This window comes from Neodothiora populina (genome assembly GCF_041146345.1).
Source record: "Neodothiora populina strain CPC 39397 chromosome Unknown canker_contig_3, whole genome shotgun sequence".
NCBI lineage: Eukaryota > Fungi > Ascomycota > Dothideomycetes > Dothideales > Dothioraceae > Neodothiora > Neodothiora populina.
Genome location: NW_027191417.1, coordinates 46,412 through 72,328, shown reverse-complemented (window position 1 = coordinate 72,328; position 25,917 = coordinate 46,412). Strand labels below are relative to the sequence as shown.

The following is a 25,917-nucleotide window of genomic DNA, read 5'->3' as shown; positions in this document are numbered from 1 at the left end:
CTAGCAGACCATCTAGCAATTCTTACACTCCTGGGAACACGAGATGGACATGATAGACGTTCAGCTTCTTCTCCAGCACGTTGGGATCGAGATGGACCTGGCTGAGGTGAACCTGCCAGAAATGCATTAGGCATGCATCGCGAGTGGAGTATTCTCAGCACATGCAGTGGAGAAGCATATGAGTTCAGCTTGTATTCTGGAACGCGATTTGTAAGAAGAGATGATGTATGAACTTCGACTATGTTTACCAACAGACTTGATCTAATTCGAGGCACTTCCGCATTTGCCCAACTCCCACATCTTTACACTTTTCACAGTCATGCCCTTGGAGGACCCCTTGCCCCAAGTTGGGTACCAGACATCTTTCGCTTCGTAGAATGCATGTGCAGCCGTTGGGTCAGAATTGTCCCAAGGCTTCTCACCCTGACCTTGGACCCACCATCCGTTGGTACCTCCCACGGCAACATCTAGGATGAGATAGAAAGGTTTGTCGAAGGGAGTATTGGGGTTGCCTGTCCACGACCAGGGGTCGTTGTAGAGTCGAGCTTGGCTGCTGAATTTGCCTTGGTCCCACATTGATGATCCTTCAGGAAACGAGACGAAAAACACTTGCTAGGGGTATGTTAGCGAATTCTATCTCGCAAGATGTCGACAAAGCTATACGTACCAATGGTCGTCCATCCAGATAGGTGTAAATATGACTGGGACCCCATTCGAGACCAAAAGTGTGGAAGCCATCGCTGTAGTCTCGTCGTTTCAAGAAGTGACCACCAATGGTTCTGAATGATGCATCCATTCCTTCCTCGGGTCCCCAATGCAATGTACTGGTCATGGTATCTCTGCCATCCTTGACAGCATCAAGTGCGTTACCGCGAAGCATGGCAATGTCGATTTCTCCTGAAGCAGGCCAGGCTCCGTAAGCTTCGTCCACAGGCATCATCCTGATTGATGGCCAGATCCAATCACCCTTTGGCATTTTGGCGACAACTTCGACTCTGCCATACTTGATCGCCTTGTGGCCCTTGGTGTTGATGCGGCCACTTCTGACAGGGTTGATCAAGTATCCTGCGGAAGAGTTGCTGACGACTGCACAATCTTCCGCTTTTCGAGATGTGCATTCTCCGGTAGCAGTAAGATTCAGCGTATAGCCGTCATTCAATTGCCTTTCGGTGATGCTAGTAGTTTCAGTTGTAAGTGTTGGGACGATATGCAATCCATGCTTGTCCACGAAGACATTGGATCTGTCGTTCGTAGTCCACTCGAAAGACCCTTCGTTGAAGCCGCCTCTCTGGATTTCAAAGTTCCAAGTGCTGGTGTCTAGAGTTTTGAAGTCATCCTCCATGACCAGACAATACTATAGCACTATCAGTAAGATTTCATGGTAGTTCATGTTGTCACTCAAACATACTGCATGATTGGCATTCTTGGTGTACGAGGACACACACAGCCAGATGCCCAAGCCCGCACCGCAGGCACAACCGAAGAAGAAAATGACTCTCTCCCAGATCTTCTTGGGTTCCTTGATCTCGAGCCAAGGTTTTTCGTATGGCTCGTTGTGATCCAAAAGCGAACTCCTCCATTTCTTCCTCAGTCGTGGCACGGGCTCGGGAACATAGTCATCGTCTTCGTCTTCATATGATCCCTCCGACAGCTTGGAGACGTATGAATCGCTCGTAGATAGCCTGGGCGACTTCTCCATGCTTTCACGCCCGTACGGCGTACTTGACACCACGGCAGACTTGCCCTTGTTCCAGCCCAACATTATTGCTATTATGATAGAAAAGGGACAAGACAGAAAATCCACGGGAACTGACCGTGGCAATAGGGAGCTAGCTACTTTGCCAAATATAATAAAAGATAGATCGTCACTCTGGCTACACCCGCGAATACGCTTTTCGAACGCTGTCTCGCCATAATCAGAGCCAACGGTTGTAAATCTCTCTCTAGTGATGCTAGCCAAATAAGTAAAGAAGACGTTACCGACAAGAACAGTATTTCTAAGGGACGAGAGACAGAGTCAACGGCTGGACGGAGCGCAACGGTTAGCCATCAGCCGTGCGGCTGATTTGGAAGGTCAGCGCACAGAAGAAGCCTTCAGCATACGGTCACAGTGTCGCTTGCGAAAAATCACTTCCTTGACACAAAAGCCGATCGCTATTCGACAGATGGTTTGAACGGTATATCGATCAACCGCCACTGACCACGAGTCGAAGCCGACCCTTTGCATCGTCAACGTGTTCGTCCAGTACAAGTGCAGGTGGCTGTGAGACGTCATAAGGCTTGCAACGCCAGCCGTGGAACCTCACCTGATGTTAGCTACCATGCAGTGAAGGGATTGTACACTGAGTGTCTGTTGTGTGCGTTTTGAAAATTGAGACAAATACTGTTCGCTGGCAGGTGAGCTGTGCGAAGAGAGACGAAAATGGGGAAGCAGAGCCGGGGGATGTTTACCCCATTTCCATCGCTGCGGATCGACCTTGCCGCACTTTGCACTGTAGGGGTCCGTATCTTTACAGTGGGTACCTTATTGTACCTTGCTCTCGTACCTAAACCTTACTACTAGATGAGGCACAGTACAGTACCTCACTGTGCTTGAGGTACTGTAATTACTGGAAGTGCCCGATCGGGAGAGAGCTCCGTGTGTCTCCCCGCAAGCGACAGCGGGCAATTACAGTGGCGCGCGGGTAGAGCGCCGGAGCTTGGCGGCTTCTCTTCCTGGACGATTCCCAATACTGTGATACGGCGACACATGACACGAAGCCAAAAGGTCTTTTTCTCGCTCTATCGTTTCTCGTACGGAGTATGAAGTCCCACAGTCTCGACCGTCGCGAGGCCGTGTCTCTGACACATCACAGGTGATAGATATGTCCCGATCTACATGGAGGTACTTCAGCCGCTCTTGTGTCATCATGATCACCCCACGCATCTCACACGCCGACACACACTTCCTTCGGCTCTGCTTGCGTGTGTGAGGGGTGTGTATATGTGACTTGCATGATAGGTGGCGTACAGTGCGTGTGTACCTCTGCATATCCATACTTCAATAGAGCAGATACATATGCAAGCCATGTTCGACTCTTTGTACTGTTGTCCAGTGCGCCACTTGGCCAACTCGTCACCAGAGCATGTGATGATTGAGAAAATCAGACAGTGACAATCAGACAGTGACAATCGGACAGCGAACGAGCTTGGGCAGCAACTCCTGCCCGTCCACCTTTAGGGACGGAAGTGATATACAATGAGTTTTTACAGCAGTCCAGCACGCTGCTCTAGGGAACGTGGCTCGGACATGCAGTGCCACGTAATTGAGAAGAATGTATTGATTATCGGACTGTTTGTAGTTGCGAGAAATATATAATATCATATATCTTTATACACGTACTCCGTACAGTCAAAATACATTCTACGGCAACAACGAACGAAATGGCGACGGTCAACGGAGACGGAGAGGGCCAGAAAGTGCCGGATGACACCGTCAGTCCGCCTCTGGCAGCTATGAGACAGATGTTCGATTTGATCAAGGAGTGCGTGACATACGAAGAGATCATAAACAACGCCGCCAAAAATCAAGAGCTGCTCCATAAATATGTAGTACAGAACGACGATCTCCACAAGGAGATTGAGAACAAGGACATCAGTCTGAAGAGTTTAGTGTTGGTCCATGAGAATCGGTTCACGGAATTGTCGGCCGAGAAGAGCAGTCTCGAGGAGATGGTGGAAAGGACCGAAGGAGAAGTCAAAGAGCTGCAAACCAAGACGGAAGAACTCGAAACAGATAAGAGAAACTATGAAGACCAGCTGAAGGATAGTAGTGTCCAGCTCGAGGAGCTCAAGAAGAAGAACGAGGAGATAGAGGAGGAGTGTTCGAAAAAGGTCAAAGATTTGGAGGAGGATCTCTCGAAGCAAAGCAAAGACGCAGAAGAGCAGAAAACCACTGCCGAAGCGAAAATCAAGAAGTTGCGAGACATGTTCAGCAAGACGTCAGCATCCCTGAAGGCACTAGAGCAGAAGCATGAGTCTCTGCATAAGAAGGGTGAGAAGACAGAGGCACAGCTTGCCACATGCCAGAAGAAGTTGTCGGTATGGGAGGGCTACAAGTCAGGTCTCAACGAAGAGCCTTTGGAGAACATGTTGGATGCCCTGCTCCTCACAACGACATCTTCAGCTACTGACACCGAGTAAAGTGCATCGGAAATCCACAAGCTCTGCTATCAGACTCACGCCCTTGCACAAAAGTACTTTTTGATGAATTTACCAATCTCCTTCAAGGTACTTTTGAAACTTCGTACCCATTTAGACCTGTGTTGACCCCTTTCTAGCAACAAAAAGCGGACAACCTGCTTGAGAAACTCAATGAGATTCCTGCTCTTGCAAATGTCTCCTTCGTTCCGACCTCTGATTCCGAGCCAGCAAAGGACTTTCGTACGGCACTTGCGTTTTCTGTACTCACTAACCTGATCATGAAGCATGTATTCCGACCCACTTTCGTAGGCCAGAACCAGCTGCTACAGATGCTACTGTCAGAGCAAGCACGCACAGACAGCAAAAAGGAGTTGCTTTGCCGAGCTCTCATCTTGTCTCTGTCCGAAGAAGACGAAGACTTGACAACGTTGGACTCCTCACGCTTTACTGCGGAAGTAGCAGACAATCTTCATCCGATGCTGGCGACGGACCAGAAAGATTTCTTCGACGAAGAGCTCGACGCACTGATGGCCCAAGCTAGAACGCTGTGGTCGCTGATCCAGCACAACGTGGTCCGGATCGAAGCAGTCATCTACGAAGAAGGCGACTACGACAAATGGAAAACTCTACAGATCAATAGCACCAACGTCGAAGGCACCATCCAGGACCTTCCACCTTCGGAGAATCCTGCTGAGGATCCGGTAGAGTTTGTGCTATTCCCCGCCTTCTACTCAATCAGCGAAGGCAAAGAGAACGAATACTTCTACGCCGGGTATGCTTTGAGAGGATCGCAGGTTTCCGAGATTCAGCTCGAGATGGAGCACAATACGAGGACAGTGGGGAGGATGGGGTTCCCGCGGAGGAAGATGTCGAACGTGGAAGCTTCGTCGCCTGGATTTGCCAGCGGATTGCCAACGCCCCCCGCCGTTTGAAACGTCTATAACAAAGTCAACCTTCTCTTTTTCTCCTTGAATTTCTTCTCTCGTTTTTTTAAAGTTACTGCTTACTCGATCGCCTAACGACGTTTTCTATTTTCTTCCATTTTATTCTTTTCACGAGTTTCACAACTACCAAGATTGGACCGTGTTCGATATCGATGGATTCTGAGTTTCGTTAGAGCAACTTTTCTTGTCGTGTCGGAAGTGTTTCGCGGCATTGACTTTCACATGCAGTGCTGTTGAATATTCCTCGTGTCTGAACGTTTTATTGTATTAGATCTCGAGATTCAGTTCGTCGACCGGTATGTTTAGATCCACCCTGATCCACACCTCGTGAGTGCGATTGTTGCCGATGGACGTTGTCAATGCGAAGAGCTCAACAACAACTACTACTATCGCAAAGAATTCGGTTGAGTCGTCACAGCCAATATCGCATGAAGATTGGTTGGGCATGGCACGGTGAATGTCTTTGTAAACAGATGATTCATTACTGCATTCCCTATACTCATATCGACGAGATGATCTACCAAAAAACACAATCAATGTCCTCCACCTACGACACTGGTGGCTACATACTCCCAATACTTCTTGGCAGAGAAGCGCCTCAAGTCCTTGCCCTTCCAGATGATGAAGAAAAAGGTACCCGTGCAGGCCAGAGACACCATGGCCGCGGTGATGAAGCAGTTTTGCAGTCCCATGTTGGTGTACCAGGGCGTAATGGCGTAGCTGAAGCCGAAGCCAATGGTGTTCCTGATAACGATGACAGCAGCCATAGACTCTCCGCTGATCTCCTTGAAACAGTCAACCGCGTAGGACAGACCAATCGAGCCGCCGACGATGAGTCCGAAGACCATCATGCCTAGTCCGAAGATAAGGCCGACCCAGTGGATGTCGTGGTAGGCGCCGACACCCCAAGTGATCAGACCGGCTGCAGTGAAGACACCTGCGATGGCGAGGGGCCAGAGTCTCTGTTCCGGCTCTCGGATACCATTGTTGCGACGAGCAAGGTAGATGGCGAGCTTGTCAGCCACTGTCCCTGCCCAGAGACATCCGAAGACGGCGCCAATGATTGGACCGACGTAAGCGCATCCCACAAGCGCAGCGGACCAGCCGTAAGGATTGGCGCTCAGCACCGGGCTTGCTGTTCCGTTGAGTACGTTATACCACGCTAGATTTATGCCGTAGATGAAGCCAGCCCAGGCAATGGTAGGGAACTGGACCATGATCAGAAGAGGTCGGTACATCATGATGAACATCTGCTTGTTTGAAGGTCGGCCGGGCAGAGAGATAAACGGCCTCAGTTTCTGCACATAGGATCTCGGTGGGGCGAAGGTGGTAGCAGACCGTGTAGATATGGCTTTTGGCATGACCGGCAGAGTGTGCTTCTCGTCCATCTTGTCGTCTCTGTATTCGGGAGTAGAAGGAGAGTCAGTGGCCTCTACACCTTCAACGGTATTGCGAAAATACATGGTCTCTTCCATGAAGAAGAAGAGAATGAGAAAGCAGCCAGCCGACAGACATGCACCGAAGTACATGGTCCATCGCCAGCCAATTGCGTCATCCAGCCAACCAGCTATCAGAGGAGCAATGAAGTTGGACTCGAAAAGCACGAAGACGTAAGCACTCATCCATGTCCCTCTCTCGTGAGCAAAGAAGACATCAGGGATGGAGATCTCGGGAAGAGACTCGATAGGTGAGCATACGATGCCGATGATGATACGATGGGCGTACCACTCTCCCGCAGTAGATGAGTGAGCGGTCCAGATCATGATGGGTACCGTCAACAAGCACGAAATGAGATAGACACCACGTCTTCCATATGTCATGGCGATAGGCTGCCAGAATAGACAAGCCCAGCCTAGCAGCAGAAACATGACACCGTTGCCCTGCACGAGATCCGTAGTAGATATGCCGGTATCACGAGTGATGTCCGAGATGACGGAATAGTGGAGAGTAGTAGGGATGCCGACGCCCAAGGTGTAGACAGTGACCATCAGGAGAGAGAACATCTTCCGTTTCCGGGTCCAGTTCAGGGGATCTTCTGGATCCGCCGAGGGCTGGGGATGTAACACGATGTCATTGTGGTTTGCTGCATGAGCGCCTTCGATACCCTGTCCAGCTAGGTCAACGAGATGGACAGTCCCGGGGACGATGTCTGCGTGAGTAGTCATATTGGCAGTACTTGGAGGAACAGTGGGATGAGATGCGAGGCAGTCATGTATATTATTATACCACTCCAAGAGCTACCAGATTCATGCTGTCTTCTGATAAGTAATTATGAGATTACCCGACCCCATTCCTACAAGATCGCTGTTTGATGCAGTGTGACCGACAATCATGTGCTTATCTAAGGTCCGCTGAATCTCCGAGATAGGGCAGCTCCTTCCTGACGGTTTCGTCTCACTGTTCGCGAGACTTCGACAACCAACAAGAAGGCTACTCGCACAAGGGGCTGAAAGTCAAAAAGCGATGATATCGCATTTCCGCCATGCAAACCAAGACAGACTGGAAGGGAAGCCATGCTTGGGTCCAGCATGGCTGAAGTAAAGAGGCGAGGTTGTCCAGATAAGACCTACCATACAGTACTGATATAGACTCGGCCATGGGGTAGCAGATAAGAGCTCGTGGTTTCTGGGGTACGGAGTACATACGGAGGTAACTTACCTTACTCCTGCCGTCGGCGCCTAAGGCATGGCGATAGTCGAGATCCACTCTGGCCTTTCAGAAAAGCAAACACGTTCTTTCGAGCATTGAATAATGGTATTACAGCATTATATAATCCTTCCAAAGCAAAGCAAAGTAAACAATCAACAGTACCTACCGTAGGCTGAGGTTGACTACCTACCTTGTACGGAGTACTTTAATTAAGGTCAGGTAGGTACCTTAGCCCCAGGTACTTGCACGGCGAGCCCTGCCAAGATTTGGCAGCTGCCCGCGGCAACGTGGCCCTGACCATTTACCGTGGGCCTCGGTTCTACGCTGGCAACTTCCCTCAAAGTGCCATGGTTATTGCACATATGAGACGTATACCATCAGACCTGTAGCCCCCAGTAAACTATTATATACTGTAGTATCAATCTTCCCATCGCCCACCTCGTGATATCCAGTCCAATCTCAAAACCAGACCAAGGAAAGAAACCCTCCAGATATGGCCTCAGCACAGCGCCGTCTGGCGTCCATCACATCCCAGATCCAACCAGCCAAGAACAGCAAAGATGCCGTACTGCGCAAGAACCCCGACGACATAGTCATCACTTTCGCGGCACGCACTCCTCTGACCAAGGCCCGAAAGGGTGCGTTCAAAGATACTCAACTCGAAGACTTGATGGTTCCTCTTTTGAAAGCATTGATCGAGGAATCAAACATCGATCCTTCCCTTGTCGAAGATGTCTGTCTGGGTAATGTACTCCATCCAGGCGCACAGTATGTAGCTCGCGCAGCAGTGCTAGCCGCTGGCTTCCCCGTGACTACTGCATCCAGCGTGGCGTCCAGATGGTGTTCGTCAGGATTGCTCTCCGTCCAGCAGATTGCGAATCAAATCGCCGCTGGGTCCATCGATGTTGGTGTGGCGATAGGTGCGGAGAGCATGAGTACGAACCCCGACGGGGGAGCGCCCAAGTTCAGCGAACAAGCCATGCAGAGTCAAGTGGTCAAAGACACCACAATGCCCATGGGGTGGACTTCAGAAAACGTAGCGGGTGACTTTAGCATTTCTCGAAAGCAACAGGATGAGTTCGCCGCCCTGTCGCAACAAAAAGCCGAAAAGGCTCAGCGAGAAGGATGGACCAAAGACGAAATCATTCCGATTTCAGTTCAGTTCAAGGACCCCAAGACAGGCGAAAGCAAGACCATCGTCGCTGATAAAGACGAAGGAGTCCGAGCCGGCACGACCGCAGACGGATTAGCGAAGATCAAGCCTGCGTTCCCACAGTGGAATCCAAGTACCACGACGGGCGGTAACGCATCCCAGATCACCGACGGCGCCGCCGCCATCTTGCTCATGAAACGAAGCACAGCCAAAGCCATTGGGCAGCCGATTCTAGCCAAGTTTGTCGGTGCAACAGTTGCTGGACTCGAGCCCAGAATCATGGGTATCGGTCCTACTGTTGCGATTCCGAAGCTGTTGGAGAAGGTCGGTATGGCACTTGACGACATCGATATCGTTGAGATCAACGAGGCGTTTTCCTCCATGGTATGTTCTCTCGTTATGATAGCCCTATAGAACAGTCCACTAATCTCTTTGATTTTAAGGGCGTCTACTGCCGCGACAAACTCAAAATTTCTTCCGAGAAACTCAACCCTCGTGGCGGCGCAGTGTGAGTAGAATCACCTATTACTAAGCAGATGAATAAGTATACATGTATGAAAAACAATACTGACAGATCTAACAGAGCACTCGGCCATCCACTAGGCTGCACTGGAGCTCGGCAGATTGTGACCGCATTATCTGAACTCAAGCGCACGGACAAAAAGACCGCTATCACATCCATGTGTGTCGGCACTGTAAGTACTTCTTTTCTCCATTTCGTTCTTGCCTCGTGGTCTTTTTCCTTTGAGAACTAACGAGCCGACCAGGGCATCGGTATGGCGGGGTTGATCGTATCAGAGCAGTGATATACATTTTTACTTTTTGGATATTGAAAGGACAAATGAAATTGAAAGGACAAGTCAAGTACAAAGAAATGGTATGAAAGTACGATCTCATTGATCAGACATACTCGGTGATGTTGACGTCCTTGTTAATCGCTTTCTTCGACAAGTGATAAAATTGGTGTGTGCATTCTCGAATGACCTTGGGCACGGGTGGGAGTCGTCATCTCGCTTGGCGGGAGATCCAAGTGATAATCCATGTGAATGAACTTGTCTTTGGAACATAGGTCTCGATTCAAGGTTACTAGTAGCACTTTGGCATAAGTCCTCATCCAGCAGTGACTCCCACTTCGACCACTGCCCTCCAAACTTGTTGACTAGGACTTCCCTTCGTATATGATAATCATATAGGCGATCATGTAGTAAATTGTTATGGTATTCAAAGAGTAATTAAAAGGCAAAAGAAAAGATCTACAGCTTCGGCTTCGCAAGCCATGCCTTTTCCGCATACAGTGGTGCCTCGACTCCCTTGACGTCCTTTAGCAACCTCCTCAGAATCTTCCCAGATGGCGATTTGGGGACTTGATTGATAAAGACAATGTTTCCCTGCAGCCTACATGCGTAAAACAAACGTCAGTAAGTGATTTGGAAAAAGTAATGATAGATGATGGTGTCTCTGACCATTTATAGCGGATGAGCTTCGTTTCGGTCAATTTCTTGAGTTCGGCGGCCAGCTTTTGCAAGTCTGGAGTCAACTCCGTCTTGCCTGGAGCGCATTGTGCAAGCAAAGACTTGTCGGCGGGCACGACATAAGCACGGGGAAGCTCGGTAGCTTGCGCAGGGTCGAAGATGCTTGTCACGGCTGCGTCGGCAACTGCATCGCTGCCACAGAGGACGTTGTCCAGCTCCGATGGGGAGACTTGGAATCTTGATGAGGAGAAAAGAGTTAGCACAATATGAATAGAAGAGGAATGAGTCAGAGAATGAACATTACCCCTTGACTTTTATCACCTCTTTCAGGCGGTCGGTGATCCAGAGATAGCCGTGGCCATCAACTTTGCCAATGTCACCCGTGCGGAACCAGCCGTCCTCGTCGATTGCTTCATCTGTGGCTTCCTTGTTGTTGAGATAGCAGTTCAGCAGTTGACCAGATTTGAGCAGGATTTCTCCTTCTGAACCTCGTTTTATGATCTTTGCCGGATCGTCTAGAGACACAATCTTGAGCTCGACACCGTAGACTGGAGCGCCGGTATTGCCTAGTTGAGGCTTGAGATCATCCCATGTATAGCCGAATTGATTACACACGGAGCCAGCTTCTGACAGACCATAACCCTACAAATGATCAGTAAGCATGTCATGAAGGGACAGAAAGATACACTCACTAGCTTGATCAAGAAGCCCAGTCTCTTGTAAATCATTTCCAAGATTTCCGGTGGGAAAGGTGCACCGCCACTGACACCTTCTTTCAGACTTGACACATCATAAGAATCGAGCATGGGCGACTTTGCGAGCAGGACTCCGACCGGCGGAGCCATGTGTAGGAAAGTGATTTTGTAGTCCTGAACGTACTGCAGCATCTTCTGCGGGTCAAATTTGGGCATGACGAAGACAGTTGCTCCAAGGCAAGGTGCCAGGAGCAAGATGTAGCTGAGACCGAAGACGTGGTAGAAAGGTGCAAAGCCGAGCCATCGATGTTCAGTTCCAAAATGCGGATTCACGTGCCAGTAAGCATGCATGTTCACACATATGCTGTAGTGAGAAAGAACCACGCCCTTTGATCTACCCGACGTTCCCGAAGACCAAAGTATGACAGCAGCACGGCGAGGACATTCAGCAGAAGAGAAATGATAGGGTTTGTCAAGGGGCTTGTCTGCCAGTAGCGTCTTCCAGTCGTGAGCTGACGGCGGCGATGGTTTGCTGGTAGTGCCATAATCATCGTGCCGTGGATCAACAATGTAGATGTGCTCTGACTGAGTAAAAGGTAAGTGAAGGCCCTGTGCCTCGTCCTCGTCAATGGCCTTTTTGAGAGTATGCCATCCTTCCGGCGTGGTGATGACTGCATGAGGCTGCGCATTCTTCAATACCCAGGCAAGCTCTCCCGATGTAAGAGCAGGATTTGCAAGGGTCGCCGTGAGACCGGCGGCAAAAACACCATAGAGGAGAGGAGCATAAGGCAGACAATTGGGCAAGTGAATAAGTACAACAGGGGAGATAACAGGATCCCGGGTCGGAGGGGTGCTGGTGGTAGCAGAGAATGGAGCAGGTTGGAGGCCCAATGATTGAAGGCCGGCTGCCACACGGAGAGCATCGATGCGAGTGCGTTGCCAACTTATCTGAGCACCTTTTGGACAGGTAAGGACTCGGGTAGTTGCGGAAATGGCTTTGGGAAAACAACGAACCTGATACGGGGTCTGCCAGTAGGGGCTTCTCCAACGGAATGGAAGGAATGTGGTGTTTGGAAAGTTCGCGAGTAGGCGCATGTTTTGAGACATCGCTTTTTTTGGTGTACGGATTTGAAAAGAGAAATTGGGCGATATTGGTAGCCTCAATTGGACCCGGAGGAGCACCGACGACAGAGAGATCAGACATGATTGATCTTTTCTTGCTGCTTCAAATAACTGCAGAACAGAGATTGTGGATCCTAGAGATACAATGGTGTGATGATAGAACGAGACAGAACAGCTGTCGCCTACCTCAATTACGCGTTGACAAGATGGTTACAAACATCAAGACAGTGCATGGGAATGGAAGATATATTGTTGTTGATTATGTAGGATCAGCTATCGTACATTAAAGACAAGTATGGTCGACGGTATGCATGACCAAGGTTACGGTGTCGGTTGCGGCTATTGTTAACCGATGACTGCCGTTTATGAGGAAGGTGAGGAGAAAGTAATGTGACAGTGAGGGAAGGGGCTGCCAGCAATAATGCGGGGGGCTTGATTGGTTGGGCTCGATGTGGGGAAGGAACATGCACAAGTGCGCAGATGGGAGGTCCAAGCTCAAGCTTTCGAGTGCGAGTAAGTGCCAAGAAACACAGAGAGATCTGAAGCTCAAAGGGCAGGCAGAAGTCAGGGCTGGACCGAGTATCCCGAGATTGGGTGGGAAAACACTCGCCCATAATGATTTTTTGGTCTTTCGCAGTGTCACTTCACAACCATGCCGAGTGCATGAGTGCCGCTACTGAGGTTCAAAATTGGATATCTCAAGAAGCTCAGAGTCTCCATCTACTGAAGTGAGCTTCGCATAGTAGCCTGAGTGTGGAATTGGCCTAAGCAGCGTTTGCTGTTACAATAGCAGTCAAGAAGTAAACAATACAACGATCTGTCCTTTGTCATTTCGTCACTGCATTCCTCATTCTCTTGCTGCGAGCTTACTCGAGTGACTTTCTGTTCATATATCCAACGTGTGTCCAACATGCTGAGCTCCAGGCTCTTGCCGCCGAATGACTGGCTGTGGCTGTGCGCGGACCGCACCCCCTCCGCCTGCTCGTTGCCCCGATTATCCATAACCGAATCGCCTAGACCCCGCCACCCCACTCCTCACCTTACAGTGACCTTAGCTCACAGCACAAACAGTGGTAAGGTACAGTAAACCACTCGGCCCCGGCTTACTACGAGTGCTGCTACATAGCGGATGCTCCATGAAACGCTTTGCTGAGCACGAGAGTGCCTCTTCCGAAGCGGGGTGTAAGGTCGGTATCATCGTCGGATATCTGGACCTCCTGTCATCTCATGTATCTACTAGATATATAAAACACCTCGAGCTCTACCTTGATATTTCCTCTACTCTATCATCCTCATTCTGTGACCCCCCCACTTACCATCACATCCATCTTCTCACTATGTTCGGCAAAGTGATTCTCGAGGAAGCTTTTGCTCTTCCTCGTATGAAGAAAGAAACCGAAGCATGGGCTGGTTTGTTTGCCATCGATGGCAAGAAACATGCCCACGAAGTCAACGACATTGATGAAACCAGAATGGCATACATGGACAAGTACGGTGTGGGATATCAGATTCTCTCTTATACTGCCCCAGGCGTCCAGGACATTCGTGATCCCAAAGAAGCCCAGGCCCTTGCCCGGGAGATCAATGACTATATCGCCAACCAAGTCAAGGGTAAGGAAGACAGATACGGTTGCTTTGCCACCCTGTCCATGCACGACCCGCAAGAAGCCGCTGCCGAGCTAGAGAGATGCGTCAAGGACTACTCATTCAAAGGCGCTCTGGTCAACGACACTCAGCGGTCAGGAGCAGATGGTGAGGGTATGATTTTCTACGACACCCCGGAATGGGATGTCTTCTGGCAGACGTGTACGAAGCTCGATGTGCCGTTTTATCTCCATCCTCGAAACCCAACTGGTGCCATCTTCGAGAAGCTCTGGAAAGGAAGAGATGCCTTGATCGGTCCACCTCTATCGTTTGCGCAGGGCGTGGGACTGTCCACTCTCGGCATGATCACGAACGGTGTATTCGACAGAAATCCGAAACTACAGCTTATTATTGGACATCTGGGCGAACACATGCCTCCCGATCTCTGGAGAATTGACCATTGGCTTGAGGATATCAAGAAGCCTCTGGGGTACGCACCACAATGCAAGAAGGGCGTGCGCGAATACTTCTCCGAGAACATATGGATTACCACATCAGGCAACTTCTCTGGACCTCTGCTCCAGCTTTGTATGACCGAGATGAGCGCAGATCGCATACTGTTTAGTGTTGATTATCCTTTCGAGAACTTCCACGACGCCTGCACCTGGTTTGATGGTGTCGAGTTGAATTTGAGAGATAAACTCAAGATCGGAAGGGAAAATGCGAAGAAGCTGTTCAAGTTGGGACAGTACAAAGACAGCGAAGCTCCCTTGGCCAGGTAGAATATTGTATATTGCTTTAGCCTCATGCTGGAATATATGTGCCATTCCTCGGCATAATGCGCCCATCTTGCACAACATGTTGTCTTGACTCGTAGAAGTGCACGTCGCAATTCTTTCTACTTCCATTCCATTTTCCAGACATGATCCATAATTTGTCTCGGCATTCTCTGCTGAATGGTTTATGCCAGACAGTGAAGCTCATTGTGCGGAAACCTGGTCTATTCATAATACTTCTCGTATTTGGCCAATAATCAACATGTGCCTATACGACGTTGATTTCCCGGTAATATCACCCGTTGGAGTGTAAGAGCCATTACGCTATACTAACGCCTGGGCTGGGCCTTGTCTTGCTTCTTTAGCTCGCGCTACCTCCACTCCCCGTGTATTTTCTCTGTTCTTACAGAGCTGTATTTTGAAGAGGTAGCAGCACCTTGTAATTGTTGCCGTTATTGAACATCCCGTATCTCAACTTCTGTACGAGGTATCTGGTATCAAATCAGACCTAAGCAACATTGGAAACGTACGCTACAGGAAATACAAGACACGCGACACAGAACAAGAGCCCGCACTTTTGACATCCGTTCTGTGCACTCACTGCAGAGACTTCACGGAGGTGTGCGAATCTCCGTCATGACAGATCCTGACAGCGTTCATCTGCAGAGACAGTGTGTTTCTCCGCAACGGGCGGCAGTCCGAAATGTAACTAAGATCATAAGAACCTGCCTTCTACACGGCTCTGTTTTCACCTGTCCGTAACGGCGCTGCCTATTCAAGTCTGCGGGCAGTCCACAATTGAATGAAACACCAACACGAGGTCTGTCTACTCGTGTTCCAGTTGACTATCAAATATATATGACTTGTAGGTCTGCATTTATGTATGTATAGATATGTGCGCATAGTTATCCTACGTGCACTCTATTCATCCATACACAATCTTCCCTTCTTCTTATAAACTGCTCATCATTCTTACTCTCTAAAAATGCTTCACAAAGATTGGGCCGCAGCAGCCGCATGGCCCTTACTCGGTCACCTACAAGGTTCAACACCTCATTTTTCCAACTCGTCTGCTTCGCATCAATCACAAAGACGAGCGGACACACCTAGCAATGGTTGGGGACCCGCCGTCGGTCTTGGACCTACACAGTCCCAGATCTTGACCACTTCCACAATCATCTATCCTGGTCTCGCTCCTGCGAATCAAGTCGGAGGCCTGTTCTGCTGGCTCGGCATATCTAATGGCACCGGTGATCTCATTCAGAGTATCGTCGGCCAGTATCCTCCCGGGGAGAGTCAGTGCCAGGGAGATGGCAGAGACAGCAATTGGTGTATTTCATCTGAAGTATACGGTCTCGCCAAGGGTGAAAACTATCCCGTCCAATACATTGGTGATATGGAGACTTTGACCTACAAGCCCGAGAATGGCGTTTTGGTCAATTACACACTGGTGGACAAGGACTCTTATCTATGGACACAGTACGTGAACACCCCGGTCGCTCCTTTCTATACCTACTCTAACAGCCAACAGAACAATGCACGATGCCACGACTGGCATTTTGTTAGCCACATACAACAAGACGTGTGGGCCCATGACAGGGTATGTATATGCAGCGAAGACTCTTTCTCGCAGCACACGCTAATTCAGATCCAGATGGGGTACCGCAGTCGAATGTCAAGAATGTACAGGAACAATCGACACACAATGGTTTCGCAACTCGACCATCGTGCTCGATTCTCCTGATCCAACATTTATCAACACCCTCTCCATGTCAGACAACGCCTGGTCCTCGCCCATGACCACTAAAGACGGTGGCAAGACCTGGACGATTGACGAAATCAACATTCCACCACAGACGCCTTTTGTACCCAAAAACGCCGCTTCATCAAGCAACAAAGCAGTCTGCCCGACGTCTAACAAGTGCATTGCCGCACTCGCCACACAAGATCGCCAGACGGATACCATCCGTGCACTCTGCAACGAGATCAATTCTGCAGCTCTGCCACCCAAGCAGCCCCAATCCATCGCCAATGTGTGTGGCAACAACATGGATCAGCTCAAAAAGGCCTGTGATTGTCTTCCCGCTCAGCGAAACGTGGCGTGCACGATGTCCAAAGGCTCTACCTACACGTCCGCCAGCGGCCACCAGTGGATGGTCGAGTGTGATATGAATCGTCCGGGATATAACATTGGTACCAAGACAGTGCCCAGCAATACCCTTGGTGGTTGTATTGAGCTCTGCGAACAGACCGACTACTGTGTTAACGTTCGCAAGTTGGGCAACACGTGTTTTATGAAGTACTATGTTGCCGGTCAGACTCAGAGTTGGGGCAGCATGAAGGGCGCGAGGAGGTTAGACATTCCATTCACAAACTAGATGCTTTTCGATTTACCACAACGTTTTTATACATGTAGAGACCTACATTCATATTTGCTCATTCCTTGGATTAGGCCGAAAACACTTTAACGGAATACATCAAGCATCTATTTTCTTCTGTCATCCCATTTCCACTAGAACTGAATATATAGGGGAGAGATTTAGTTTTCCATCTCGAATATCTGAGTCTATGTGAAATGATTACTCAGTATCTCTGCCGTAGACATAGAAGAATGAGGGCAACCCTGTCCGATGGCGCCAATTTCCCCAGGTGTCGATAATGTCGCACCACTCTCATTTTTCGACTTCTACCTTAGGATCTAGGTGCCGTAAATCCACGGCTCCGTATATACTTCTACTTTATGAGTATAATCAAAGAATAGTCAGTTGTCTTGACAAGGGCGGGACATCGGTAGTTGGCGGGTTTCGATGTGAACACTTCTCTGACGATACATTGAATGAAGGCGGCAATCAAAATCCTGATCTCGATCTAGGAAACTCGCGGGACACGTATGGTAGTGGTAGTCTCACATTGAGATGCTAGACGCCGCTGCAAGTAGCCCATCTATTTCTTACCTGCGATCACGCTGTACCATCAGTGTTGGAAAGGTACCTTACCTACCTTCCTTACTGTACCTACCTTACAGTATACTCTGTAAAGCGCAAAGGTCAAATAAGCTTTTGGGCATGGCCGCCCCCACGATGCAAATGCTTCAGGTCAATGGTCGATGACGTCGGTAATGCACTCTATTCCAATATCGCACACCTTCGTTCTATTGTTCGGACTCTCGGAGGTTAGTATACACCGTCGTTTCTTCCCCATTTCCTTTCCTTTGCATCACTAGTCATCATCATCATCATAGAAATAACAGCCTGGAGGTGACGGAAAAGCGTGTGTGCAGAATCCTGCGAGATGGAAATGACATAACTTCCTACACTCTTGCATGGGTCAAGCTTTCTAAAGCTCGGCGATAAAGCTTGATTAGGAATACCTTACGACGAGACCACCGACATGGTGTGGAGGGGATCTCGGAGCTAAGAGGACCTCATCTGTAGTTCTTCCGATTTCCAGGATAGCAGGCAGTCACGTAGCACGATGTTGCTGCAAGTGTGGCGTCCTCCTAGTCTGGGGGGTTTCTGGTAGGTTGCTGATTTGGATGTGGATGTATTAAAGCAGGCACACGCGCCCTGTTCTTGTGTTTGTCTTCCTCTCGTCCTGTTTACATCCTCCATCCATCATCGCCAGACCATCCCTGTATCATCCTTGTATCATCTCTCTGAAGTGATCTCATATCACGTTCGTAACATTTTCACATCATAATCCTCACATCGTTGTATCATCTTGCAAACATCTTGCCAGCTTCTCAATCTACCTCTCTCTTGAGAATGGCACCCATCTCAATCCTCATAGTCGGTTGCGGCGTCGCAGGACCCGCTCTGGCAACATTCTTACTTCTTTCTTCTCAAGCTCCGCAAGACCTGCCCCACATCACCATCCTAGAGCGTTCATCCTCGCTGAGCGCAAAGGGCCAGAACGTGGACATCCGCGGCGCAGGCGTTACTGTGATCCGCAAACTCGGCCTCGAGCAAACCATCAAATCGTCCACCACAGGCGAAGAAGGCGTGCAGTTCGTCGACGTTAAGAATCGAGTGTGGGGCGCTTTCGAGGCCGATAAATCGGGTAAAGTCCAGACAGGCACTAGCGATATCGAGATCCTGAGGGGCCGCTTGGCGGAAATCTTATATCATCGTAGTCAAGATGTCAGCCTAGATGTCAGGAAACAGGGCGGTGCGGGCATCGAGTATGTGTTTGGTGATTACCTTGATGAGCTACATCAGGACAACGATAAAGTTCACGTTCGCTTTGCGAAAAGCAACGATAGCAGAAGCTACGATCTCGTAGTTGGAGCAGATGGACTGCTTAGTCGAACGAGGAACCTGGCCTTTGGCGCAGAGAGAGAAGAACAAAGACTTAAGCGATTGGGGCTGTATGCTGGGTTCTTCAGTATGCCAAAGGGCCAGACCAACAGTTCGTGGAGGAGGTGGTATCATGCGCCTGAGCGACGAAGTATCATGGTCAGGCCCAGTCACGATAAAGGCACGTCGACGGTCCTCATTGGAGTTGTCAAAGACGACGAAGACCAAAGGTTGATCGATGTTGGTAAGATGGGGCACAAGGGTGTCGATGCCCAGAAGGACCTGCTCAGCGAGTATTTCCAAGATGCGGGATGGGAAAGCAAAAGGATCATCAAGGAGATGTATGCCGCAGATGATTTCTATTACGACATGGTGGCGCAAGTCAAGATGGACAAGTGGAGTAAAGGGAGAGTCGTCCTTTTGGCTGATGCAGGGTATCGCTTTCGTGCTCCACAATTTCCACACTTGCTAATGGCGAAACACAGATATTGTGCCTCTCCCATCTCAGGCATGGGCACAACACTAGCTCTGGTTGGGGGTTATAATCTAGCCGGCGCATTGACCCGCATCCAAACGACTACAACGCCGCCTTCGCCGACTACGAGAAGGAGATGAGGCCTGTTGTTGACCGTGCCCAAAAACTAGTCCCTGGTGCACCACATGTTTTCAACCCGGAAACTTCTTGGGGGATCATGGTCTTGCACACGATCATAGCCGCTATCTATTGGTCTGGGGTTCAGAATCTGATTGCCAGATTCGTGGGGCCGCCGGCGAATGCTGTGCCAGTCAGGGACTACGGGCTCAGGGAGCTGTCCGAGTGGGGCGAGTGATTTGTGAGGTTCTCGCCTCGGCCTGTTTTTTGTTGATTGTGGCATAGAATGACATGCAAGATGCGGTTGCCGCGTAATCGTATCTGTCTCCCGCGATCGCCCTGTCCGCATCTTCCCGCGTGTCACCTGTGGACAGCAAGTCGCGCTCTTGGACCTAGACGAGTGCTTTGACTGGGTTAAGTCTGTGTCAAGCACTGAGCGACGCGTCTGACGATAAGATTCGAGCAACCAGATGAAGTACGACTCAGCATCCGGACTTCAAAAGGGACGACTCGGGCATCGGGAATTACTACGGCAAGCCTTACTTAGACGAGCGAACCGACTACAACGAGGATGACATAAATATCAAATCAAATGGCAAGTCTGCTTCTGAGGTCATCTTGGACCGAGTGAGACGATTGAGCTGTTCGAGGTCATAATCATGGTTATTACAACATCGACAGCCTTGTTATCTGGATCGTATCTCGAGTGCCGCAGCTATGTATAGCATACGAAGGAGTCTAAAACTACTTTTAGACCTATGAGCATAACCTTGACGAGAAAAGTCGCCCGTACGCAAAGTGGTTCTTGTGGACCCTTTCGACAATCTGTACAAAGAAGGTAAAAGCAGACACAAGGGCTGTCATCACATGTCACACTGCACGGGCGCCACTAAGATATGAAATATGAATCTGATTGATCTGATACACCCTCACATGAAGCATCACGACGAGTTCAGGACACACTTGACAAGATCCGCAGGTCTCTTTGACGTTAACTCGAGTGCTTCCACGATGTCCTCCATATCGAACTCGTGCGTCACCATGGACTTTACATCCACCATGCCGGCTTCGATCAGGTCAATTGCAGGCTGGAACGTACTCGTGTACCTCCAGACTCCAATGATTTCCAACTCCCGCACAAGGGCCGTTCCGATGTTCACCTCTTGCTGAGGTCGGCCCATGCCGACCAACACGACCCTGGCTCCTGGTGCTGCTGCGCTGATGCAAAGGTTCAGACATGACTCGACGCCAGTACACTCGAGTGCCAGATTCGCCCCGTTGCTGATGTTTAATGCCCCATGCGTCTCTTTGACTATCCTTGCAGCAAAGTCGGCACTCGACTCTCCCTTCTCGCCGCCGAACGGAATCTTGTACGTCTTGTCGGCAAGCTTATGTTGTTCGGCAAAGTCGAGTCGTGCTTGGTCAACGTCAATCATAAGAATAGAGGAGGCCCCGGAGATCTTTGCGATTCTTGCGCACAACAGCCCGATGGCTCCAGCACCAGTGATGACGACAGTCTGACCAGCCTCAAGACGACCTTTCCTGACCGAGTGAAGAGCCACGGACAAAGGCTCGACCATGGCGCCTTCAGCAAAGCTCACAGAATCCGGCAGCTTGTAACATAGATATGCGGGATGGTTCCATAGCTTTTGCAACGAGCCTTGAGCAGGCGGCTTGGCGCTAGCAGAGCCATTGAACCTCATCTTCGGACACAGATTGTATCGGCCCGCACGACACTGCTTGCAGGCCGAGCAGGCGGATTGAGGCTCCACGGCGACACGGTCTCTGACTTTGAGCCCCGTGACTTCAGACCCTACCGCCACAATCTCGCCGGCCGCCTCATGCCCGAGAATGAGAGGCTCCTGCACCTCGTAGATTCCGTTGCGCCCGTTCTGGTAGTAGTGCATGTCGGTCCCACAAATGCCTGTTGCCTTCGGTGCGATTTGGACTTCATGCGGCTTGAGCGACGGGGTTTCTACATCTTCGATCTTGAGGGTTTTGGCACCGCGGAGCACAGCTGCTTTGTGAGAAGGCATTTTATATTGTTCTTGGGGTTTTGTTTCTTGTCTGGGACCGATGCAGGAAAAGAGAGGATCGGAGAATCACGTATTCTGCTTACCATAGGGCTATTACTTGCTATATCTACGAAATGTGCTCGGGAGTCAATACTTTTGTACAAAGCGAGCGAGATAATCGTGATGCGTGTTTACGGTTATTTGCCTGTGAGTTGTTACTTAGTCGTCTTTACCCCGCATGTCCAAGGAAGCGGTAATCGGCTACATATTATTTCATTCTTGTCCCCGTTAATGACCAACGACACCGAAGCCCCGCCCAGCCTCGATTCCATATTGCCTTGAGACAGAAACAAGTCGAATGCCACACGGGACGTTTTCGTGCTTAGGATGAACACATTCTTGGTTGTACCTTTGTATAAGAGGACATTGATATTTGAGCCAAATGCGACGAGAGGTTCCGAGGAGCATGACTCTGATTTCGTGTCTCCGCAAACTCTATTGGAGGCGCATGACTCTTTGATTCTTGTGTCGCCATGGACTCTTTGATTTGTTCAATAATAGCAATGCAATAGGGTAGGTAGCTCAAGAGCAGATTTCCTTCATTCATATGTCACAGCACGATGCAAATGCAACAAAAGAACCAAATGTCTCTGGAGATGCAGTAGATCGTCCGGCATCACTACATATTCCCGTTTGATGCAGATATATACGAAGAGAATCTACTAAAAACACCGCAACAACCAAAACTCACGCTAGGCCGAACAGACCTCTGCGTCCCGCCATTCTAGATGCCTGAAACAAACATCCCGCCGCCACGGGAGCCGCGGTCGCCCAAATGGCCAGCTTCGTCCACGGCGCCATGGGTAGGCTGCCACTTCTGCCATAGAGGTTGAAATCCTCCCACACGGGCCAGTATAGCTCCCACCAGAACTTCCATGTCGGGTCGTGGTAGTTTGTCGTGTTGCGACCGGCGGCGTCGAGGTTCCAGTTGGCGCATCCTCCGTTCCACACCATGTTCTTGAGCTTATCCTGCACGTTGTTGGTGTCGTAGTCTTCGGCGGCTTGCTTGACATCGAGGACCTTGAAATTGCCGCGTAGTACAGGCTTGATCAGTGTCTTGATTATGAACTCGACCTGGGTCTCGTTGGTGAAGATGACCGAGTTGTGGGCGGGGAAGGCATTGGGTCCGAAGACGATGCCGAAGTTGGGGAAGCCGGAGACGAAAGTGGCCTTGTATGCTTGAGCGCCGCGAGTGTTCTCCCAGTGTTCATTCAACGTCTGTCCGTCCTTGCCGACGAGCTCGATGGGCGAGAGGAACTCTTGAATCTTGAAGCCTGAGCTCAGAACCACGGCGTCGAGCTCGAACTCTCTTCTGTTTGTCCTCAATCCGGTCTTGGTGAAGCCAGTGATGCGCTCAGTGGTAAGTTGGACATTGGGCCAGTGCAAACACTCGAGATAGCCAGGGTCGAAGATACGTCTCTTGCAGCCAAGCGGAAATTTGGGAATGAGAATCTCGAGATATTTCTTGGGTGCGACGCGTCTCATGTACTCTTCAGCAGTACGTTGAGCCTCTGCACGCTGTCGCTCCAATGCATCATCGCCCGTCACGTACAAAGAATGTAGTACGTCAGTCGACTTCCACACCCAGAAGCGGTAGCATTTGCCATATAGAGGAACATTTGCAAAGCACCACTTGCGAAGGCTAGAAAACTCCGGATTGGGTCTGTCGTTGATCCACTGTGGCGATCTCTGGAATTGAACGACCTCGGCCGCCTCCTTGGCGACCTGAGGCATGAGCTGGGCACCGGAGCAGCCATTACCGATGATTCCAACTCGCTTGCCCTTGAGGTTGACATTGTGGTTCCAGCGAGCGGAATGGAACAACGCACCCTTGTAGTTCTCGTGGCCGGGAATATCACAGTCCTTGGGGATCGAAATGGTACCGACGCAAGATACAACCATCTCGGCTTCGTGGAAGAACTCGTGGCTGGTTTCCATATCCCGGAGTCCGACCTTCCACACTCCCTTCTCGGGGATCCAGTTGGCACTTGTGACTTCGCTACGCAGCTTCACATGGTTGCGCACACCAAACTTGTCCACCGTCTCATTGAGATATTCGAGGATCTCGGATTGCTCAGCAAATCTTCGAGACCAGTTGGGGTTTGGGTTGAATGAGAATGAGTAGAGGTGAGAGTCGACATCGCAGCCAACACCGGGATACGTGTTGAGGAACCACGTTCCACCGACGTCCCGCTCACGCTCGTAGATTGTGAAGTTTCGATATCCCAGTTGCGAGCGCAGGCGCGCAGCCATAGCAATGCCGGCAGTGCCACAGCCAATGATGATCAGGCGAGGCTCAGTCTGAGGTGCCATCCTTGCTGTGTGTGTAGGAGAGAATTGTGTCGATTACCTTGGGAGAGGGGCGGGGGACAAGAAAAGAAGTGACAAGAGCAAGAGGGAGAACGAATCGAACTTAAACCTTTAATAGATCAAATTGACAGTGAGCGCTTCTTGTCTCTCCCTGGATCTTTGCTCTCTGACAATTTCGTCGTAAAGGCTACCTGAGGTTCTAAATACACAAAAGTCGCGTCAGCATACCGCCGCTTCGGCTATATGGCTGCTACTTGGTCGAAGGTTGACCATTTTTACCTCCCCCCATGCGGGTTCCCCGCACAGCCGACCTTCCGATATCAATTGCCATTCACGAGTAGCTGATGCGGAACAAGTGATAGAGAGCTCCAACTTATATCCGTTTCATGTGAATCCGAAAGCTACTGTACATCCGAAATCCCATTTCTCTATATTGACACCACTACAAGTGGCGAATTACGTGGATCATGGTGATTGGAGAGGTGTCAATGACACTGTCAATTGCTTATTGGTAGTTTACTGAAGCTGCTCCGTCGACTATCAAGTTCTGGCCAGAGACATACTGTGCCATATCACTCAGGAAGAAGACAACGGGTTTCGCGATATCCTCTGGTACTCCCAGACGCCCCAGCGGTACTCTGCCCTCCATCTCCAGCCGTTTGGGACCCTGCAGATCTTCCTTGTTCATCCCCGTCTCGATGGTACCGGGGCTCACGGTGTTGAGTCGGACACCGTACTTGCCCAACGCGACGGCGCAACTGACAGTCATGCCGAGTATGGCAGCCTTGGTGGGCGCGTAATGTGTCAGTTGCGACGAACCCATAGTCGCAGTAATGGATGCGATGGAGACAATGGAGCCTCCCGTGCCCTGACGTTTCAACTGCTCAACTACAGCTTGGGTGATGCCAAACGCGCCTTTGAAGTTGATGGCGACATGGCGATCAAGCTGCTGTCTCGTGACTGCATTGAAATCTATGAACTGACAGATGCCCGCATTGTTCACTGCTCCATTGATCTCCCCGAAGCTGTTTACAGCTGCGTTTACAATGCTATGCAACTGTCAACCAATTGGACCTCGTCAAAACTTCAAATAAATGAACTGACGCTTGACCGGCTTTCTCATCCCTCACATCCGCAGCAATAGCAGTCGTCGTCGAACCTGACTTTATGCTCTGGATCTCTTCTTGCAGAGAACGTACGTCTTGATTCGCTTGCGCGTCTCCAATGTGATGGAGGACGAGCTTAGCACCGTGCCGTGCGCACTCGAGCGCCGTCACACGTCCGATGCCAGAACTGCTTCCAGTGATACTGTGATAGCGTTAGCGTGTGTGATATGCTGCACTCTCCGATAATATCTTCCTTACGCGATGACTTTGTTAGCTAGTAGTTTCGCCATTGTAGCACTTGAAGTCACAGCGTGATGTGGTCTGATGTCGAGGACGGATTACCAATGGGCTCGCTATTGAAATGGTAATGTCGTGCCCACGCAATCGAGATATATGGAATATTCTAATATTTGTTTACCCAAAGACCATGTAAACCATTTCTGCACGACATCGGTCCGACAATGCCAGCCTGATCTTGCTCCTCCTGCTCCTCTCTCTACTATCAACGGCTACTTGGGTCAAAAGTCGGCTACTTCAGAGCGAGGATGTGTGTCTGTCTGTCTGTCTTTCGAAGTGTGGAGTAGATACGAGTCAGAGTCATTATTAAACATTTACCCCTCATTCCCGACTCAAGGAATCGCGAACACGGGGTCGGTACAAGTACCCCCGCACGCGCGCACGTACGCAACAGCACGAGCCGAGATGAAGCCGTTGGCGCCGGGCTGCCCCAAGCCCCACGCACGTGTCGAGCACTCATGTTCGCCATATTGAAGGACATGCATTCAATCGCGATGGCGATGTGATGGGAGTCCATGACGAGTCCCGTTGTGACCTGAGACTTGGGTGAGCAGCCTGCGCCCTGTTGTTCGTCATAGTTGATGCTGCTGCGTACGAGATATACGTATGTCGGAGTATCCATAGTCTGTCACAATTGGAGACGTCGTTGACTCTCTTCGCGCGTT

The 25,917-nt window shown here is 50.1% G+C and overlaps 10 protein-coding genes across 10 annotated transcripts; 5 read left to right on the top strand and 5 right to left on the bottom strand.

Moving 5' to 3' along the window:
* Positions 1-261: 261 nt before the first annotated feature.
* On the bottom strand, positions 262-1,762 carry AAFC00_004445 (uncharacterized protein; the record flags this gene model as incomplete). Its single annotated transcript, XM_069344088.1, has 3 exons — positions 262-612; positions 668-1,354; positions 1,409-1,762. 3 exons carry the CDS (start codon positions 1,760-1,762, stop codon positions 262-264), a joined length of 1,392 nt encoding a protein of 463 aa, XP_069196501.1.
* Positions 1,763-3,423: 1,661 nt separating this feature from the next.
* AAFC00_004444 (uncharacterized protein) lies at positions 3,424-5,114 on the top strand (the record flags this gene model as incomplete). Its single annotated transcript, XM_069344087.1, has 3 exons — positions 3,424-4,130; positions 4,185-4,269; positions 4,320-5,114. 3 exons carry the CDS (start codon positions 3,424-3,426, stop codon positions 5,112-5,114), a joined length of 1,587 nt encoding a protein of 528 aa, XP_069196500.1.
* A 3,154-nt stretch (positions 5,115-8,268) lies between these two features.
* AAFC00_004443 (uncharacterized protein) lies at positions 8,269-9,734 on the top strand (the record flags this gene model as incomplete). Its single annotated transcript, XM_069344084.1, has 4 exons — positions 8,269-9,312; positions 9,372-9,436; positions 9,512-9,623; positions 9,696-9,734. The coding sequence occupies 4 exons, from the start codon at positions 8,269-8,271 to the stop codon at positions 9,732-9,734; spliced, it is 1,260 nt and encodes a 419-aa protein (XP_069196499.1).
* Positions 9,735-10,181: 447 nt separating this feature from the next.
* Positions 10,182-12,299, bottom strand: AAFC00_004442 (uncharacterized protein; the record flags this gene model as incomplete). The annotated part of the gene is made up of 5 exons (XM_069344083.1): positions 10,182-10,323; positions 10,392-10,637; positions 10,705-11,042; positions 11,093-12,051; positions 12,110-12,299. The coding sequence occupies 5 exons, from the start codon at positions 12,297-12,299 to the stop codon at positions 10,182-10,184; spliced, it is 1,875 nt and encodes a 624-aa protein (XP_069196498.1).
* Positions 12,300-13,554: 1,255 nt separating this feature from the next.
* On the top strand, positions 13,555-14,583 carry AAFC00_004441 (uncharacterized protein; the record flags this gene model as incomplete). The annotated part of the gene is made up of 1 exon (XM_069344082.1): positions 13,555-14,583. One exon carries the CDS (start codon positions 13,555-13,557, stop codon positions 14,581-14,583), a length of 1,029 nt encoding a protein of 342 aa, XP_069196497.1.
* Positions 14,584-15,562: 979 nt separating this feature from the next.
* Positions 15,563-16,955, top strand: AAFC00_004440 (uncharacterized protein; the record flags this gene model as incomplete). Its single annotated transcript, XM_069344081.1, has 3 exons — positions 15,563-16,056; positions 16,109-16,177; positions 16,232-16,955. 3 exons carry the CDS (start codon positions 15,563-15,565, stop codon positions 16,953-16,955), a joined length of 1,287 nt encoding a protein of 428 aa, XP_069196496.1.
* Positions 16,956-18,341: 1,386 nt separating this feature from the next.
* AAFC00_004439 (uncharacterized protein) lies at positions 18,342-19,487 on the top strand (the record flags this gene model as incomplete). The annotated part of the gene is made up of 2 exons (XM_069344080.1): positions 18,342-19,306; positions 19,358-19,487. The coding sequence occupies 2 exons, from the start codon at positions 18,342-18,344 to the stop codon at positions 19,485-19,487; spliced, it is 1,095 nt and encodes a 364-aa protein (XP_069196495.1).
* A 918-nt stretch (positions 19,488-20,405) lies between these two features.
* AAFC00_004438 (uncharacterized protein) lies at positions 20,406-21,500 on the bottom strand (the record flags this gene model as incomplete). The annotated part of the gene is made up of 1 exon (XM_069344079.1): positions 20,406-21,500. The coding sequence occupies one exon, from the start codon at positions 21,498-21,500 to the stop codon at positions 20,406-20,408; it is 1,095 nt and encodes a 364-aa protein (XP_069196494.1).
* Positions 21,501-22,226: 726 nt separating this feature from the next.
* On the bottom strand, positions 22,227-23,852 carry AAFC00_004437 (uncharacterized protein; the record flags this gene model as incomplete). The annotated part of the gene is made up of 1 exon (XM_069344078.1): positions 22,227-23,852. The coding sequence occupies one exon, from the start codon at positions 23,850-23,852 to the stop codon at positions 22,227-22,229; it is 1,626 nt and encodes a 541-aa protein (XP_069196493.1).
* Positions 23,853-24,354: 502 nt separating this feature from the next.
* AAFC00_004436 (uncharacterized protein) lies at positions 24,355-25,245 on the bottom strand (the record flags this gene model as incomplete). Its single annotated transcript, XM_069344077.1, has 3 exons — positions 24,355-24,898; positions 24,954-25,157; positions 25,214-25,245. The coding sequence occupies 3 exons, from the start codon at positions 25,243-25,245 to the stop codon at positions 24,355-24,357; spliced, it is 780 nt and encodes a 259-aa protein (XP_069196492.1).
* Positions 25,246-25,917: the final 672 nt, after the last annotated feature.